At 43.7% G+C, this 17,223-nt stretch overlaps 1 protein-coding gene across 1 annotated transcript; it reads left to right on the forward strand.

The window, feature by feature from the left end:
- Positions 1-331: 331 nt before the first annotated feature.
- On the forward strand, positions 332-4,182 carry LOC129341829 (protein S100-B-like). The gene is made up of 3 exons (XM_054997196.1): positions 332-363; positions 2,149-2,290; positions 3,897-4,182. The coding sequence occupies exons 2-3, from the start codon at positions 2,153-2,155 to the stop codon at positions 4,035-4,037; spliced, it is 279 nt and encodes a 92-aa protein (XP_054853171.1). The 5' UTR covers positions 332-363; positions 2,149-2,152; the 3' UTR covers positions 4,038-4,182.
- The last annotated feature ends 13,041 nt before the right edge of the window (positions 4,183-17,223 follow it).

Raw genomic sequence — 17,223 nt, forward strand, 5'->3', positions numbered from 1 at the left:
TTAGAGCGCGTTTGTACCTGTTCCACATCCCATGTTTGCAAGGTTTTCACACTTAAAAGCAGTCATGGGATGCAGTCCCGCTTTTTGTCCGTTGTATCCCCGATTTTTCCCCCTGCGGACATACCCCGATGTTTTTTTAAGTTCGCTGCCGACTGGCAGCTGGCCCGCATTTTGCTAATGTGAACACTTTTGCCCCCTTTTTGCTTCTCTCCCCCCCTCCTTTTCCCTGGGAGCTGATTGGTTTGTGCAGAATTAACCACTCCCACCCTCCTCAGCTCTCTGAACTCCTTTGTCCACCATTTTTTTTTAGTAAAGCGAGCTGAGGGTCATAAGGCTGCTTGTTCGTTGGTTTCCTTCCTCCCGGTATGCATGCTGTTTTATTTTTTTTCAAAAGCCAGGAATGATTCGTAAGCTTGCTGCTAATTCCCTGCTAGCTTTAAAATCAAGGAAAGTGTTAAATAGCTGCTTTCTCCTTCCTCCCTTAGGGTATGCACACACATTCTTTTTTTTTTTAAAGACAAGAATGGGTTGCAACGTTGTAATGTTCCTGCACTTTCTTCCTGGCTTTAAATGCCAGGAATGGATTAAATGGTTGCTTTTCCCTCCCTCCCAGGCATGTTTCAGACTTTGCCAAAGAGGAGGAAAAAACCCAAGCATTTTGCACAGCCCTTTGGAAACAAGCCTCTGCTTCCTGGGAGGAGATTAATCGGCAGCATTTTAACCCTTTCCTGGCTTGATTTAAAAAAATGAGAGTGGTACATGTTTTCCCCCAGAACTCTGCCACCAATTGCCTCTCCCGTGGGCAGGGGGCAGCCCAATCAGCAAAAACAGGGGAAGGGTTCCAACATTGCAACGTTACTACGCATGCTCAATTTTTTTTTAAAAAGTGTGACGTGAATTGCAAGGCCCCAAAAGCCCAAAATTGCACCGAGGTTTTGAAATGAAGCACAGACACCAAATTGAAATTGCAGTGGATAGTGTGAAATGAACAGGTGCAATGCCGAAGCCACTGCAATCGGGGTGAATGCTCATAAATGGCGGTTTAAACAGTAAGTGCGAAAAGGGTCAATGTGTGTTATTATTATCCTCGCAACTATCACCCTGTGAGGTGGGTGGGGCTGAGAGAGCTCTGAGAGAGCTATGACTAACCCAGGGTCACCTAGATGGCTTCAAGCGGAGAAGTGGAGAATCAAACCCGGTTCTCCAGATTACAATCCTGCCTCTCTTAAACACTATACAAAACTGGCTCCTTTATGCTCCAAGTTTTAACAATAAGAAATTTAAAATATCCAGATATCTAGTCTTGCTAATAATCCTAATGGGCTCATGTCTCCTTTCTGGCATGGTCAGGATGTCCTTTAGCCATTCTGGAGGACCTGGTTCCTGCCGGTCAATCTGCTCCTTCATACATTGTATATTGTCATACTGCCTTCCCACTTAGAAACCATTTTGTTGTTCCAGTCATTGCAAGCAGCAGAGCACATCTGCAATTCAGAGCAAATTGAGAAGCAACACTAACCACAAATTGCATCACTGTGTATGTTACAAATTTGTCTGAAGATTTACAACTCTCTCCCTCTTATAACTTTTGATTAATCAGGGTGTGTAGTGTGCCATCTAACAAATCTACACTTTCCGTATTGCCGAAAAGCATTATAATTACAGTCTTTTTCGGGATCAGAGCTCATTCCTTCAGATGCTGCAGTAGGAAAATCATATTCCACATTTTTATAGGGAAAATTACCAAAGGTGGAAGAGAGTCTTGGTATGAATCCTGTTATAAATCTTTCAGGTTTGATTCTCTGTGTAAGGAACTAGAATGTTTCATTTGGTCCTCATAAGCAGGGTGTCTTGGACTACATGTGTATTAAATTTTGTCTTTTGAACTAATTTGAGAACCATCTGGGGGCATATTTTTAGTTTCCCTTGATGAGCAGAAATGCATAAATGCCTAATTTTTGGTGTGTGTGTGTTGTATTTGTTTTAGGAATCAGTGTCTAGGATGTTACTACATTTTCAGGGCAGATGCCTTAATCGTTTTGATACCCTGAGGGTTTGTGAATTAATCTATCAGTCAGTCTCTGAGGCCCAAGTACATTACTCTGTTTTTTCCTCTCTCCATCTAATATGATAACATTTTTTTCCTAGAACCATGTCTCAGCTGGAGAATGCTATGGCAGTCATCATCAACATCTTTGGCCAGTATGCTGCCCAGGCACCTCCTCCTGACAAGCTCAGCAAGAAGGAGGTGAAACAGGTGATTGAGAAGGAGCTTTCAGGCTTCCTGAAGGTGAGTCGAGCTGACCGAGGTGGACTCGGAGGAACGGGTGAATAACGGTTGACATAGTGACCTTTCTGCTAATCATATTTATTTACGTACTTAATTTATACCTGCTTTTCTTCCTAATGGGGACCCAACGCAGCTTACGTTAGTCACCTCTTCTCCATTGTATGTTCTCAACAACCCCATGGAGTAGGTGTTCTGAACTTAATGCTGTGTGTGTGTTATGGGCTGTCAAGTCGCCTCCAACCTATGGTGACCCTATGAATGAAATACCTCCAAAATGTCCTATCATTAACAGACTTGCTCAGATCCTGCAAACTGGAGGATGTGGCTTCTTTTATTGAGTCAAGCCATCTTGTTTTAGGTCTTCCTCTTTTTCTACTGCCTTCCACTTTTCCTAGCATTATTGACTTTTCCAGAGAGTCTTGTCTTCTCATGATGTGACCAAAGTACAATAGTTTCAGTTTTGTCATTTTAGCTTCTAGGGAGGATTCAGGCTTGATTTGATCTAGTACCCACTTACTTGTCCTTTTGGCTATCCATGGTATATACAAAACTCTCCTCCAGCACCACATTTCAAATGAATCAATTTGCTTCATGTCAGCTTTCTTTACTGTCCAACTTTCACATCCATATATAGTAATGGGGAATATCATAATTTGGATTATCTTGATCTTGGTTTTCAGAGAGGCAATTCTATGACATTGTTGTGGAAATGTCCTTAACATTGTATAGAAATGTCCTTGATGCTGTATGGAAATGTTCCCGAAACTGATTATACTAATCTCACACTATGTAATCCATCTTGAATCTCAGTGAGAAAGGTGGACTATAAATGACATAAATAATAAAATAATATATTTAAGGATCTTCTCTAGCTCCCATACAGCTGCTCTTCCAAGTCTCAATCTTCTTCTGATTTCTTCATTGCAGTCTCCCTTTTGGTTGATGATTGAGTCAAGGAATAGAAAATCTTGAACAATTTCAATTTCCTCATTGGCAACTTTAAAATTGTGTAATTCCTCAGTAGTTATTACTTTTGTCTTCTTGATGTTCAGATGTAATCCTGCTTTGGCACTTTCTCCTTTAAACTTCATCAGTATTCGTTTCAAGTCTTCACTATTTTCTGCCAGTAACGTGGTGTCATCTGCATATCTCAAATTGTTAATGTTCCTTCCACCAATTTTCACTCCACCTTCTTCTAGATATAATACAGCTTTCCTTACATATACTCTGCATAGAAGTTGAACAGGTAGGAAGATAATATGCATCCTTGTCTGACACCCATGCCCATTGGAAACCATTCTGTTTGCCCATATTCTGTCCTGACAGTAGTCTCTTGACCAGAGGCTGGACAAGAGGCTACTATCACTTAATGCTAAACAGAAGAATAAAGAGGAAGCATAGTTTCAAATAGAAGCACCATTTAATAAGTGACTGTGTAAAGCTGCAGTGGCAACAACTTCCTTTCTCCCTATTCCTGCCCACAGTAAGTCCTGGAATGGACTACAGCAGTTATTTGGCTGGATTAAGCCAACCATCCTTCATTTCATCTATCAGGATAGATCTTACGTTGTATGGAAGGTGCTAAGTATTTATTTTCCATTGACAGGATCAGGCCAACCCAACCATTGTTGAGGAGGTCTTCAAACTGCTGGACCAAAATCCAGACCAGGAGATGCATTTTGAAGAGTTCATGGCCTTCGTCACAAAGGTCACCTCAGCATGCCACAAGAGCCTGCACAAGGAGTGAATGAGTGTAAAGCTGATCCCAGGAGATGGTGATGCCGTGGAAAGCAGCAGAAAAAAAATGGAATGAATGCACCATGCGTTGGCAGTGGGTTAGAAAAGAGCCAGGATGGAGAGAAATGAAGATATGATACATTGATGGGATGATATGTTTTGAGGTGGTGTCAGACCGGTTCCAATAAAGATATTTCATTAAGTTACTCAAATAGTCACTGTTGTTCATGGTTGCCCAATATTTTGATGGATGGGGTGAATGCAGGGTGGCCAACTCTTTTTTCTAGACTATGCTCCTGTCCCTTAAATAGCAGGTGGGTCTGCAGACACTGAGCAGGAGATACACAGTGCTTATCTCCATGTGGTAAATAGTTCTATTCCCACAGCAGGTCAAGCTTCTGTGGAAGCACAGATGCAAGTCAGTTTTGTGTTTTTTTCCCTGTCAGCTGGTCACCCTAGAGAACAGGTATGTGTGTGTGTGTGTGTGTGTTTAAACTATACATCTTGATCATATCAACAGGAGTCCCATGACTGACTAGTTAGGGAAGCAGGGACCACCTCCACCCTCGAAAATGCCAGCCTGAGAGCCAAGATGCCCTACACAGGTTGGACACTTGTCAGCTTCCCTCAAGTTTTGATGGGAAATGTAGGCGCCCTGGTTTTACAGCTTGGCTCTCCATTACAGCTGCAAGACCAGGATGCCTACATTTCCCATCAAAACTTGAGGGAAGCTGACAAGTGTCCAACCTGTGTCAGGCATCACTTGTAGCTTGGCTCTGAGTCTTCATGCTTTCTGGATTAGCCACCTACACTAGAACCTGATTCTTTCCAAAATCAATGTCAACGTTCATTCCTTACCAGTTTAACGTGATTCTTTTATCAGTAGGGTTGCCAATGGAGAGGGGAAATGGCTGGTGAATTAGTTAGAATCCCTTGGAGGTCAGGAAGGGGAAGCCCCTTGGTCACATCACTACCCTTGCAACTTACACTGAAAGATCCCACCAGCTGGGTCAGTCCCACATCATGCCTCCTACAGGGGACAACCAAATGGTCCCTGACAACAGGTGCCACTGTTAATTTTGAAACTTGCTTGCCCCCAAAATGAATAATGAAATACTGGACAAAAGCGCTTCTGAACATGGAAACAGTTGTTTCCCTGTACCAAAAGCAACCCTATGTCCTATAGAGAATACTGCCCATTTTCCCAAGGTGCTCAGGGGACTGTATGAGGCCCTCCTTTCCTCATTTTATCTGAACAAACCATCCTATGCAGTTAGTTAGAAAGAGAGGGAAAGAGTGGCTGGCCTAAGTCACCAAGTGACCTTCATGGTGGTGGTAGGTGGGGAGATTCAAACCTGGGTCTCTCATATTACCATTCTAACTACTGCACGACACTGCCACATTAAGACTGTCTTGAGAATCCTGACTGTCAGAAGAAGATGCAATTGTCAGCAGACGTTGGAGGACAGGGTGATAGGGAGGCATCCGTCCTCCCATCCCATAGGCTGGTTCCTTTATTTACAGAGAGACTGCTCATGAACAAGGCAAGAGAGTCCGGAGAGATAAACGTGGTTGGAGACCCACTTTTAAAACAGAGATGTGGGCGAGGAGGCCCTGTGGGTGAGGATCCCTGATAAGAGACTGAACCTTGAAGAGGAAGGAAGGAACTGGGTAGCAATGACTTCTCCAGCTGCATCCCCAGGGGGCTTGGACTTTCATCTTCCTTACATGGGCCATTTCAAGAGGAAAAGCCAGAATAGTGAATTAAGTGGCAAGGGCCGAGGGCAGGGGGTCGGTCCAGTCTGGTAAAGAGAGATTTAATGAGTGGAAATGGTCCAGTGAAACTGTTCATGACATTAAGTCATCTTGAGGATAACAACAGCAACTCAGAGCGGTTTACAAAGTATGTTATCATTATCCTCACGACAATCATCCTGTGAGGTGGGCGCAGCTAAGAGTGCTCTGAGAGAGCTGTGACTGACCCAAGGTCACCCAGCTGTCTTCAAGCGGAGGAGTGGGGAATCAAACCCAGTTATCCAAATGAGAGTCCCACACTCTTAACCGCTACATCAAACTGGCTCTCCAGTTTGATAATGGGCAGTAGAGCAGATGTTAAATGGACAGCTAGATGGACCATTTGGTAACCATAGTGGTTGGGATTGCTGGACTCAGATTGGGAAAACCTCTGGGAACTAGGAGGCAAAATCAGGGGAAGGTCTTCCATCTTTCTGCCTCTGAGTCAAACTGCCACATGCATAAGGTGCTGACCAGATTGCTCATAGTAGTTCACACATCTGTATGGAAGTGGCTACAGGATCAGGTAAACCCCCAAGTGTTAAAAAGATCTTTTAATAGCTGGACTAAAATGAAACCTGTACAGTTCCTTTAAAGGGAATTGTGGCCTTTTTGAAGAAGACCACTATAGCAGCCCACAATTCCAACAAGCAAAAAAATTAAATTTGCAACATGTGAAGGGGGCAATGCTGTTCGATAGGAAAGATGAAGACCAGATAGAGCAAAGATTAGCAGAACGGTTTGAAAAGAATGCACGTGTTAAAAAGAAGTTGTGGAGTTACCTATTATCTGAGAGCAACGTAATGAAAACAAACAACCTGATATAGCTGCGTATCCATCTGGTGTGGTGGGTGGAGAGTGCCCTCAAGTCATAGTTGACTTATGGTGACCCCTGGTGGGGTTTTCATGGCAAGACACTAACAGAGGTAGTTTGCCATTGGCTGCCTCTGCAGCCCTGTCTTCATTGGAGGTCTCCCATCCAATTACCATCCAAGGCCAACCCTGCTTAGCTTCTGAGATCTGATGAGATCAATCTCACCTGGGCTATCCAGGTCTGGGCATCCATCTGATAATGTGTCATAACAACATTGGATAAAATTAAGGAGTAGAAGGATATAAATCCATGCATGATAAAATGTGCCAGTAAACGACAACATCTGAATATGATACATCCATATCATGATTAGACATTGGCATGAAGGGACCCCCCCCCGAACAAGCTGTTCGTTGTTCATTGCCATCCACGAACAACGAACAATGAACAGTAACGAACATGACCCTGTTCACAAACATTTTCGTTGTTCATTGTTCGTGGCCCTTTAAAGATCCCTTTAAACTCCCAGCTGGCAGGTGGCAGGGGGGATTCACGCGGAGGAGTGGGGAATCAAACCTAGTTCTCCAGATTAGAGTCCTCCCACTCTTAACCACTACACTAAACTGGCTCTCTGAATTAGTGGTTAGAATGTTAGGCTAAGATCAAGGAGGTCTTAGTTCGATTCTCCACTCTGCCATGGAAGTTTGTTGGGTGACTTTGGGCCAGGCACACAGTCTCAGCCTAACCAACCTCACAGGGTTATTGTGAGGATAAAATGGAGGACAGAAGAACATAAACCACTTTGGGTATCTGTTTTTTGGGGGGGAAGGATATGATATTTGTTGTAAAACTAATTTTGCTTACAATTTATCACGAAAGGATGATCTGTGGGGCTGCTACGTCATCTAGTGTTGCCACTGCATCCTCCCCAAGCTCCACCTCCAAATGTCTAGGAATTTGGGCTGTCCTGAAGCTGGCTATCCTAGTAGCTGGATAAAAACAAAACAAAAACAAAACAGCGCCATCTATAGTTTCCCCCGATCGTCTTGGGATTTCCAAAGCAATTTCTAAATTTTTATGCTGAATTTTGCAGTGAATATGTTCCTTCAACTTAGTGGCTCTTGCTGACTGCCACTAGGTGATGCTCTTCTACAGGAATGAAACTATTTTTATGGCCGAACTAGTCACCCAGGAAAAGCAGAAATAGTTTCTACTTTTCTTTGAAGATAGTTTCAGGGGGAGCAGTCATGTTCGTCTGTAGTAAAAGAGCAAGGTTCGGATCCAACAGCACCTTACAAATCAACTGGATTCCCAGGGTATGACTTTTTGAGAATCAAAGCTCCCTGTGTCAGATGCAAGGAAGGAAGGAATCCTTATAATCCAGGAAGAGGGTGGGAGGGGCATTGCAAATTAGAGTGCCAGGAAGCTCGCTATAATACATGTTGCAATTAGCTTGATACAGCATGGGTGTGAAGTGCAGAAAATTATTGAAAAAGCAGCCCGGAAGGTTTTGATTTTAGGTGGAAGGGCAAAGGTGCTGAAACTTTTCTACTGTTCCTCATCTGAAGAAAGGCAGCTTTCCCTAGCTGCTTTTTTTTTTTTTTTTACTAAAGAAAGGAAAAACTACCTTTTGAACATTTCCGGCTTGAGGATTATTGGCCTGGCTCTTGAACTCCAGTGATCTGTGAATATGCAAAGGTTGTTCACTGCTGTTATCTATGCCAATTTAGCAATCTGACAGAGAATGTGCTGATGAGTTTAGCTGGTGAGCAATGTTTGGATGTTGATAAGGACTGGGCCTCTTTGTTGCTCTTCTGGGATTTATCAACAGCCTTTGAAATTTTAGCCTACAATATGCTCTGGATTGGTTTGGATTGGGGGCTGGACTAGATGGTCTGTAAGCCCTCTTCCAACTGTATGATTCTATGATACTTGGTTACTATCTGGAATTAGATGGCACATGCATATTACATGAACAGTTGGTAAGTGATTAGTAAGTGATTAGTTACCAGGTTAAATTCAAGGCACTGGGGATTGGACCCACACATGTGCAGGACCACCTCTCCTGCTATCAGGGGTGGTGCCAGGGTTTCTGGCACCTGAGACTGCCCCTACACATGCACACAAAGAGTATGCACATGCCCCCTGGACTGTGATATCATCTTGCAGCAAGCCAACCCCATTGGCCGGTGGGTGGCTGGGACAGCACGCGGAGGCTGCCCATGCTCCCAGTTGGGTGCGGCAGGTGGTTGGAGAGGTTCTGAAAGCTGCCCCAGATGCCTGCTGTGCCTGGCCTGCAGCTGCTGCGCCTGGCCGGGGGCATGTGTTGGCGGCGGCAGCAGCGGCGCAGGGTAGGAGGGTGGCAGGCTGCAGCAGCTGCGGGCCAGGCACCCCAGCTCTGCAGCATGTGCCTCCACCCCAGCGCCCCCTCTGGCACCCCGCTTTGGCATCTCAGCACTCAAGGCGGGGGCCAGACCTGCTTCAATGGGCACACCAGCCCTACCTGCTATGCTTCACCTCAACTGCATAAACAGAGAGTATCACGATATGACAATTAACACAACAAGGTTACAGATCATGACAATTTACTAAGAAGCAACTTAAACTAGATTAAATGACCATTCAATAAGACTTATATAGAAAAATAATCTCTTGTATATGTTTCATTAATTCACAAACTTTCTAGAATAAAGCAACCTGCAAACTGCATTAATCCATAATACAATAATTCCATCCTATATTATATCTATAGTGTATTTATCTTATGTTAATTCATACCTATAAAGTTTCCATTCATCCACCATTCCATAAATATATTATATAATCGCTCAGGCAAGTATTGCACTATGGATTGCATTATGGATTAATGCGGTTTGCAGGTTGTTTTATTCTAGCATGTTCGTGAATTAATGAAATATATACAAAGGAAACTTACAGGCTTAACATGCGGGCTGTGTTTCTGCTGAGGGCTAGGCGAAAGTGGAGGCGTGGACAGAGCCTAAAGAGGACGAACATCTGGAGGCCTCTTCCAAAGGGTGCACAATGCGGTTGGCGCCATTCCAGCAATGCTTTGGCAGGAGCAGGATTATTTTCCTGTCCACTTACCTCTTAATAGGGTGGTCATGGGCCTGTCACAACTTTAAGGGTTTGGTGGTTTTGAGGCATTGGGCTGGACCCTCAATAGGGTGAGTGCAGCAGCCAGGCTGCTCACCCCTGCGGAAAAGGGAGGCAAGGCTCAACCAGCATGGCTGGTGGTGGAACATAGATTGCCATCCCATGGGGACCAGCATCAGGCTAGAGCAGAGGCCAGCCTTGGGCTGGAGTGTTATGCATCGAACAGCATGTGGGCCTCTCCATGCCAAGGGAGGATCAGCATTAGACTGCAGTGTTACACATCGAACAGCATGTGGGCCTATCCATGCCTGTATGCCTGGCCAATGCTCCAGTCTGCTGTAATCAATATAGTTGTGGCCATTCCAACCATACAGAGGTGTCTGTGTACCATTTGCTGGAACCTAGCCGTAATAGTACTAAAGTGGCAAGGGAGCTTCTTTGTTTTGCTATGCAAGTCTTGTTCAGTGGTCATTCAGTCTAGTTTAAGTTGCTTCTTGGTAAGCCTTCGCAATTTGTAACTTTGTAATGCTTCATCTCAACAGCTTCCTGAAGATGCCAGCAACTGGCCCATTCATGCATCTCCTCAGTGGAGACTCCCACTTTGTGAAATGGGGGGTATAAATCCGGGAAATAAATAAACATTATTTTTGCCTTTGTGTGTGCAAGATGTTTTCTTAAAGCCTTGTTTGTGTGCACTAGAGTTTCAAAATCTGGGACAGATAATCTAAAAAACCAAAGGTCAGGACAAATGCTTGAGCTGTAAAAGCAACCCATGCATGCAGGTGTTCCTGACTTTTCAAAGTTAAATTCTTAGAAGGACTGTCTTAAACATACCGTAAAAGCAGTCACGACTCACTACATTCCCGGATACAAACTCTGATATCAGTTCTTAGAGTTGCTTACGCTCCATTTCAACATTTCTTCCATTCTTCATTAGATTTCTGCTAGTTTTTAAGCTTTGCCAATCTGCATGGACATTGTTTGTTGAAATGTCCTTGAAACTGACTGTCCTTCTAACTCACACTGTGTGATTCACTTTGAGTCTCAGCGAGAAAGGTAGAGTATAAATAATGTAAATGATAACAATATTAATAAATAGAATTATAACTCTACATAGGGTTGCAAACTGCAGGCTGGGAAAGGAGATAAGAGGGAGCCCAGAAGGACTTGCAAGGGGAAATCTCATTTCCCCCTCCCCCACTATTTCCTTATTGCTTTCCCTGAACCCCCCCATAGCCACTCTGCTTTTCCTGCCTTCCTCTTTCTTCCTACCCATCTGCCAACCTACCTTTATTTCCCCTCCATCTTCAGTTTCCCCTTCTTCTCTACCCCTGTCACCCGCTATTCAGTAAATCTGTGGTCCAGTTGCATTATACCAGTTGCCAGGCATGGGTCATTTTGCACAGTAGGGAAGCTGCAGGGGAACTTCCTTATCCCCTGTATTACCTTCCCTACACTCTTTCCTCTTTCTGTCCTTCTTGTAAAGCCCACGTCTTCACTGCACACTTCTCTCTTTCTAACCTACCCACCAACCTAACTTTTGTCTCCCCTCCCTGTGTTCAGTGTTCCCCACTCCTCAACTTGAAGCCAGCTGGGTGACCTTGGGTCAGTCACAGCACTTTCAGAGCTCTCTCAGCCCCACCCACCTCACAGGGTGATTGTTGTGGGGATAATAATAACATACTTTTTAAACCACTCTGAGTATGTTTTAAGTTACCTGGAAGGGCATTATATAAATCAAACGTACTTGGTGAAATCAACAGCAGCCTGTCCGTGGGTTTCCTCTGTGGTGGCCCCTACTCTATGAAACAGCCTGCCTGAGGAGGTCAGGAGAGCCCCACACTCCTGGCTTTCTGCAAACAATGCAAAACTGAAGTATTCAAAAAGGCCTTTTTCTCAGCTAGGAGGGCGGTATTGTAGGGAGGGGAGTTAGAAACCATAGATTTCACCATTATGTTGCCTTACATACTATCTGTTGCTTTACATATATACTCCTATATCCTACCTGTGCTTCATGTTGTTTAATGTAAGTCCTAGAATTGATTATGTTCTGTTTCAGCAGTTCTTCAACCCCATACCAGATCCTTGCTAATACTATGTAAATTTATATTCTGCACCAAGTTTCATCCATTGTCTCTTCATCAAAGACTTCAGAAAGGTCAGTAAGTATTGCAAACAAAGCTTAGAAGGACAATGTAGGTGGCAGGAAAAGGCAAAATTTGGGCTGCAGAATTGAAGAATAAGGAGGGGGCTGAAGAGTGCTCTTCATATACAGACAGGGTTGTCATGTGAAGACATTTTTTCTTCTGCAGCAGTAGCCTATGTTAGACATAGTGGGTTTAAGTCATCATGAGGCAATAGACTTCAGTGGAATCTTAAGAGAAAATGACAAATGGGAAGAGAGGTTCAAGAACTATATACTACCTGTGCTTCATGTTGTTTAATATAAGTCTTTGAATTGATTATGTTCTGTTTCAGCAGTTCTTCAACCCTATACTGGATTCTTGCTAATACTATGTCTTTGTAAAGTTGTATTCATATACCATGACATTGTGTATGGAAAGGTTCTTGACACTGCATGGAAATGCCTGGCCTTGTCCTTGCCACTGATTGTGTTAATCTCACACTATGTAATCTGCCTTGAGTCTCATTGAGAAAGGTGGGATATAAAAGACATAAATAATAAATAAATAAATGTTGTTGTTATTATTATTTAATCTGTACCTCCACTTTTCTCCACAATGGGGACCCAAAGCAGCGTGCATCATTCTCTTCTCCTCCATTTTATCCTCAGAAAAACCCTGTGAGCAGTGAAAGGCTGGGGCTAAAAAACCCTGGGAAAGAACCCCTCGGCCAACCCCTGCCCCAGCCCCCCCCCCCAAAGGGGAAGAAGAGGAAGTCTGTCTAAGCAATTAGCCGGGCACCATTTCCTCGGTTTCATGTTGGGATCAGGTGGGCCAGAAGTCACATCCTTCAGCTCACATTGGTCTCAGGTGGGGCTCCCAAGTCCCTATACCCTCCCACTGGGAGGGGGAAGGACCTGGCACTTATATTGTGCAGGCAGTGTGGATGTCTTTCATGCCTGTGCAAAGCACATGCATGCTCTGGTGCCTGCACAATGATGTAACTCCTGGAAGTGATGTCATCGCACCGGCCGTGGGAGCACTCCTGCCTTCCATGCAAGGTCAATTCTGCCCGTTTGGAGCCCAAATCAGCCGCAAACGAAGTGCAGGTGTTCCAACGGTTGGCGTGATGATGTCATTTCCTGGAGTGATGTCGTTGTGCCTCTTGTGAGCACGCATGCAGCACACATTCCTGGTGTGCCTGCTGGTGGTGGGCAACCTCTGTGACCTTGCCACCTCCCGCCAATCACTGGACGATCAACAGGTATGAGGGCAAACCCTCGAGAGTTTGCCCACCACTGGCAGGAAGCTGGGAAGCCTAGTCTCAGGTAGGCCAAGGCAGGCACTGCCTCTCTTACTTCAGCTCATGTGGTGCCACCTCCCCTGCCTTGCCTCTATAGGCCAAGCTGGCTGCCACCTCCCTTGCTTGTCATGGGCCAAGCAGGACATCAGTTCCTCCTGCCTCTTCTCATACAGGCTGAGCCAGGCACTGCCCCTGCCTCACCTTGTGCAGGCTGAGTTGGCCTCACCTCATGAGGGGCTCAGGTGGGCTGAACTGGGCTCCATCACAAGATGATCCAGTTTGGTGTAGTGGTTAAGAGCATGGGACTCTAATCTGGAGGGCCAGGTTTGATTCCCCACTCCTCCACTTGAAAGTCAGCTTGGTGACCTTGGGTTAGTCACAAGTTCAGCTTTAGCAATAGCTAACAGAGCTAGCAGAGTGTAGAAAGGAGGCTCAGGTTGCAATTGAGGTTAATTTTCTGCTCTCTCCAACTCTTCATTTATCTGCATGTGTATATCTGTGTGTATGTATAAAACATCCAGTGCTCTAAGTGTTTGAATAAAATGTTAAAAGCTACTTGTGTCTTACTTTTAATGTTTTCCTCCAGTGTGTGTTTTATGGTAGCTTGAAAGATTTTTTTGCAGTAGATAATGCTTTTCAGATCGAGAGTGCCACTGGTTTCTTTTTTCTTTTTTCCAGCCAGTGGAAACTGGAGGAACTAAAGTCCAAATAAACCAGAGTGAAGATACTGATCTTGTTGTTGATAGCACATATTTAAATTTTGACCTGGATCTTTCAATTCTGTTTCCATGTTTCTATCATACAAATCGTACTGCATTCCTGCTGATTGTTTGGACTTACACTACATAATCTGCCTTGAGTCCCAGTGCGAAAGGTGGACTGCAAATAACATGAATAAATACATTTTCTGGAGAGCTGTTGTTAATAAATTAGTTATTATTAGGCATAGCAGCGCCTCACTGTTCCTCAATACAATTGCAAGAATCCTTGGTATGTAGCAACATAGATGGTACGCGGTTTAAATTTTACATAGTGATTTTTTTTTTCTCACCGAGTAGAAAGAGGATGTTATTTTTAGGAAGTTAGGAAACTGGCCTCTGCAAGATTACCAACAAAACCACCAATTCCTGCAGATGGTGAGTTACTCCACGTTGCTGGCCCCTTGTGTCATTTTTGTGCTAAGTTCAAAGAAAGAAAAATCCAACAAGATAACCTGTCATCAAAGAACTGAGCAGAACAACTCTGGTTCAACCTGGTTTGAGTTTATTCAAGCAGCATTCCAAGCAATTTCAGTTCAAAGAGGCCAGAAACCGAAATGAAAAAAAGAGAAAGGGTAACGCCACACCTTCTCATTGTTCTCCTGGTTAGGTGGGAAGTATATGTTGACTCTGAAGACAGGGGTGCTTTGTGACTTGGCAGAAATTGTTGCATGGTGCATTATTACTAGTCTTTCAAAAGCTGTGTTGCCGTGGTCTTGGCATTGTAGTTCGTGACGTTTCGCCAGCAGCTGTGGCTGGCATCTTCAGAGGTGTAGCACCAAAAGACAGAGATCTCTCAGTGTCACAGTGTGGAGGAGAAGATGTTGGGCTGAGACTCATGACTCAGCTCAACCCCACCCCTCCTGAGTAGATACAAATTACCTGCCAACATCTTCTCCACACTGTGACACTGAGAGATCTCTGTCTTTTGGTGCTACACCTCTGAAGGTGCCAGCCACAGCTGCTGGCGAAATGTCAGGAATGACAATGCCAAGACCACGGCAATACAGCCCGGAAAACCCACAACAACCATCGTTCTCCGGCCGTGAAAGCCTTCGACAATACAGTCTTTCAAAAGTTTGGAATTTCACAGCTGCCATTTGAAGCTCGGAATTGTCAAGAAAGCAAATAGGGGAAATGGCCCAGGGAAGAGGAAGGCTTTTCTGTAGTTCTGTAGTTCTTGGGATGCAGAAGGTCTTGAGTTCAATCCCTAACATTTCCAGTTGAAAGGATCCAGTGTCAGATGATGTAAAAACTGTAAAATCGGTGACCTGGAGAGGTGCTGCCTGTCTGAGTAAACAATATTGACCTTCATGCTGCCGATGTCATGGGGTCCTTGTACTCGTACTACAGCACCTGTGGAAAGAAAAGAGAGTATAAAGAACATTAAAGACTTATCATTTTCACTTTTATGGATATTTACTTTGACTGTTGAAGCACTGACGTGTTTTCTTTTTGCTTCTGATTTACACCAGCACCTGCATTGAAAATATAAAATAGACTGTTACTAAATACAGGAGGACCGTTGTTTGTAATATTTTTTTGTAAAATTATTTTATATTGGATTTGGACGTACAGGTACCATTTTGTATATTGACATTTATTATATATATTCATGTAGCACTTTGCACTTTGTAATATATTGGAAATATACATAGAATTCCTAGATTTTTTTGTTATCGTTCCCCTTTGCATTTTTGTATTATTGCTTTTGATGTCATGAATGGCAGGAAATGTAGAATATAAGTAATTTAATAAACGAACAAACAAAAAAGAATTGGAGGGTGGGGGAGAACAGAGTAATAGAGAAATTGAGGTGATCTTTGCTGCTTCATAGTTGGGGGGACGAATATTTGAGGGTAACCATCCCAGAATAAAAATCACAGGTTTACCAAAATAGTAAAGAGTACAGCAGCACCTTTAAGACTAATCGACTTTATTGTAGCATAAGCTTTCAAGAGCCACAGCTCTCTTTGTCAGATGCATCTGATGAAGAGAGCTGTGGTTCTCTAAAGTTGGTTAAAGGTGCTACTGGATTCTTTACTATTTTGCTACTACAGACTAACACTGCTGACTCCTCTGGATCTATGACCTTAAGGTGGTGATTGGCCTTACAAACAATCTGTTATCACCCAACCAACTTTCCTGTCCTCTTCACTCCTGCATAAAAACTGCAGGTGCACATACATTCCAAAAGGCAGATAGATCAACATGGGTAGCCCTGTTAGTTTCTCTGTAGCTGTAGAAAAGAGCAAGAGTCCAGAAACACATATAAGACTAACAAAATTTGTGGTAGGGTATGAGCTTTCATGAGTCACAGATCACTTTATACCCACTCCCCCTCACACCCACAAGGGGTAGTGGGTGTGAAGTGAGCTGTGACTCATGAAAGCTCATACCCTACCACAATTTTTTAAAGTCTTATCTGTGTTACTAGACTCTTCCTCTTTTCTACTATTCCAAAAGGCAATATATATTCTCTCAACCACTTCCCAGATCAAGGGGCAGGCATCCTTCTTGGGAATGAAGGGTAGTCCAAGTAATATTTCTTTCCAGCATTCCTCCTATATTTAATCAGTTAGGTCTCGGGATGGGATTGTTTGTCCTACGCAATAGCGATTGAAAGCCAGTTTCTTGTAGTAGTTAAGAGTTTCAAACTCTGATCTAGGACTCCCAGGTTTGTCCACTACCTCTGCCATGGAAATTGCTGGTGATCTTTGGCCAGTCACACACACTCAGCCTAATGCTTTTCACAGGATAAAATGGAGGAGAATGCTAGAAGTTAGTTTGCATCCCTACTAGGGACAGAGAAGGGATATAGATGAAGTAAATCACAAATAAGGCTTCTACATTTCCTCAGTAGTTGCTAACTCTAGTTCAAGGGGCATCAAGAAACCCAGTGCATTTTTATTCCATTTTTAACAACTATGCCCCTGACAATTCTGCCCACCTGTTAACAGGGAAAGGATCAGTATTTCATGAGGCTTCCTCCATTCTGAGAAGCAAGAAATCATTGATGCATACAGTGTACAAGATTATCTTTCAGAAACATGTTTCTGTCTGTTTCACAGTACATAGCATGAGAATGACTGGTTCAACCTTTCCCAAAGCTCTAGAACATGAAATGGGTGGCTGATGACTTTGTGTAAATTAGTGTCAATTAGTTCAATAAAACTACTGGACCTCACTGCTACATGACACCTGTGTGCAATTTGATGGAAGAGGGAAGATGCAAAGTATGATATAGATAATTTTGTCATATCATTTCAGACTGACCTAGGATTGCTAGC

The sequence above is a fragment of the Eublepharis macularius genome, chromosome 1 (genome assembly GCF_028583425.1).
Source record: "Eublepharis macularius isolate TG4126 chromosome 1, MPM_Emac_v1.0, whole genome shotgun sequence".
Lineage (NCBI taxonomy): Eukaryota > Metazoa > Chordata > Lepidosauria > Squamata > Eublepharidae > Eublepharis > Eublepharis macularius.

What these genes read in the sequence shown, in the direction of transcription:
- LOC129341829 (XM_054997196.1), top strand. Translation starts at nt 2,153, where the DNA reads ATGTCTCAGCTGGAGAATGCTATGGCAGTCATCATCAACATCTTTGGC. An exon ending in AGCTTTCAGGCTTCCTGAAG is followed by an intron (nt 2,291 to 3,896) that starts GTGAGTCGAGCT and finishes TTCCATTGACAG; the next exon opens with GATCAGGCCAACCCAACCAT.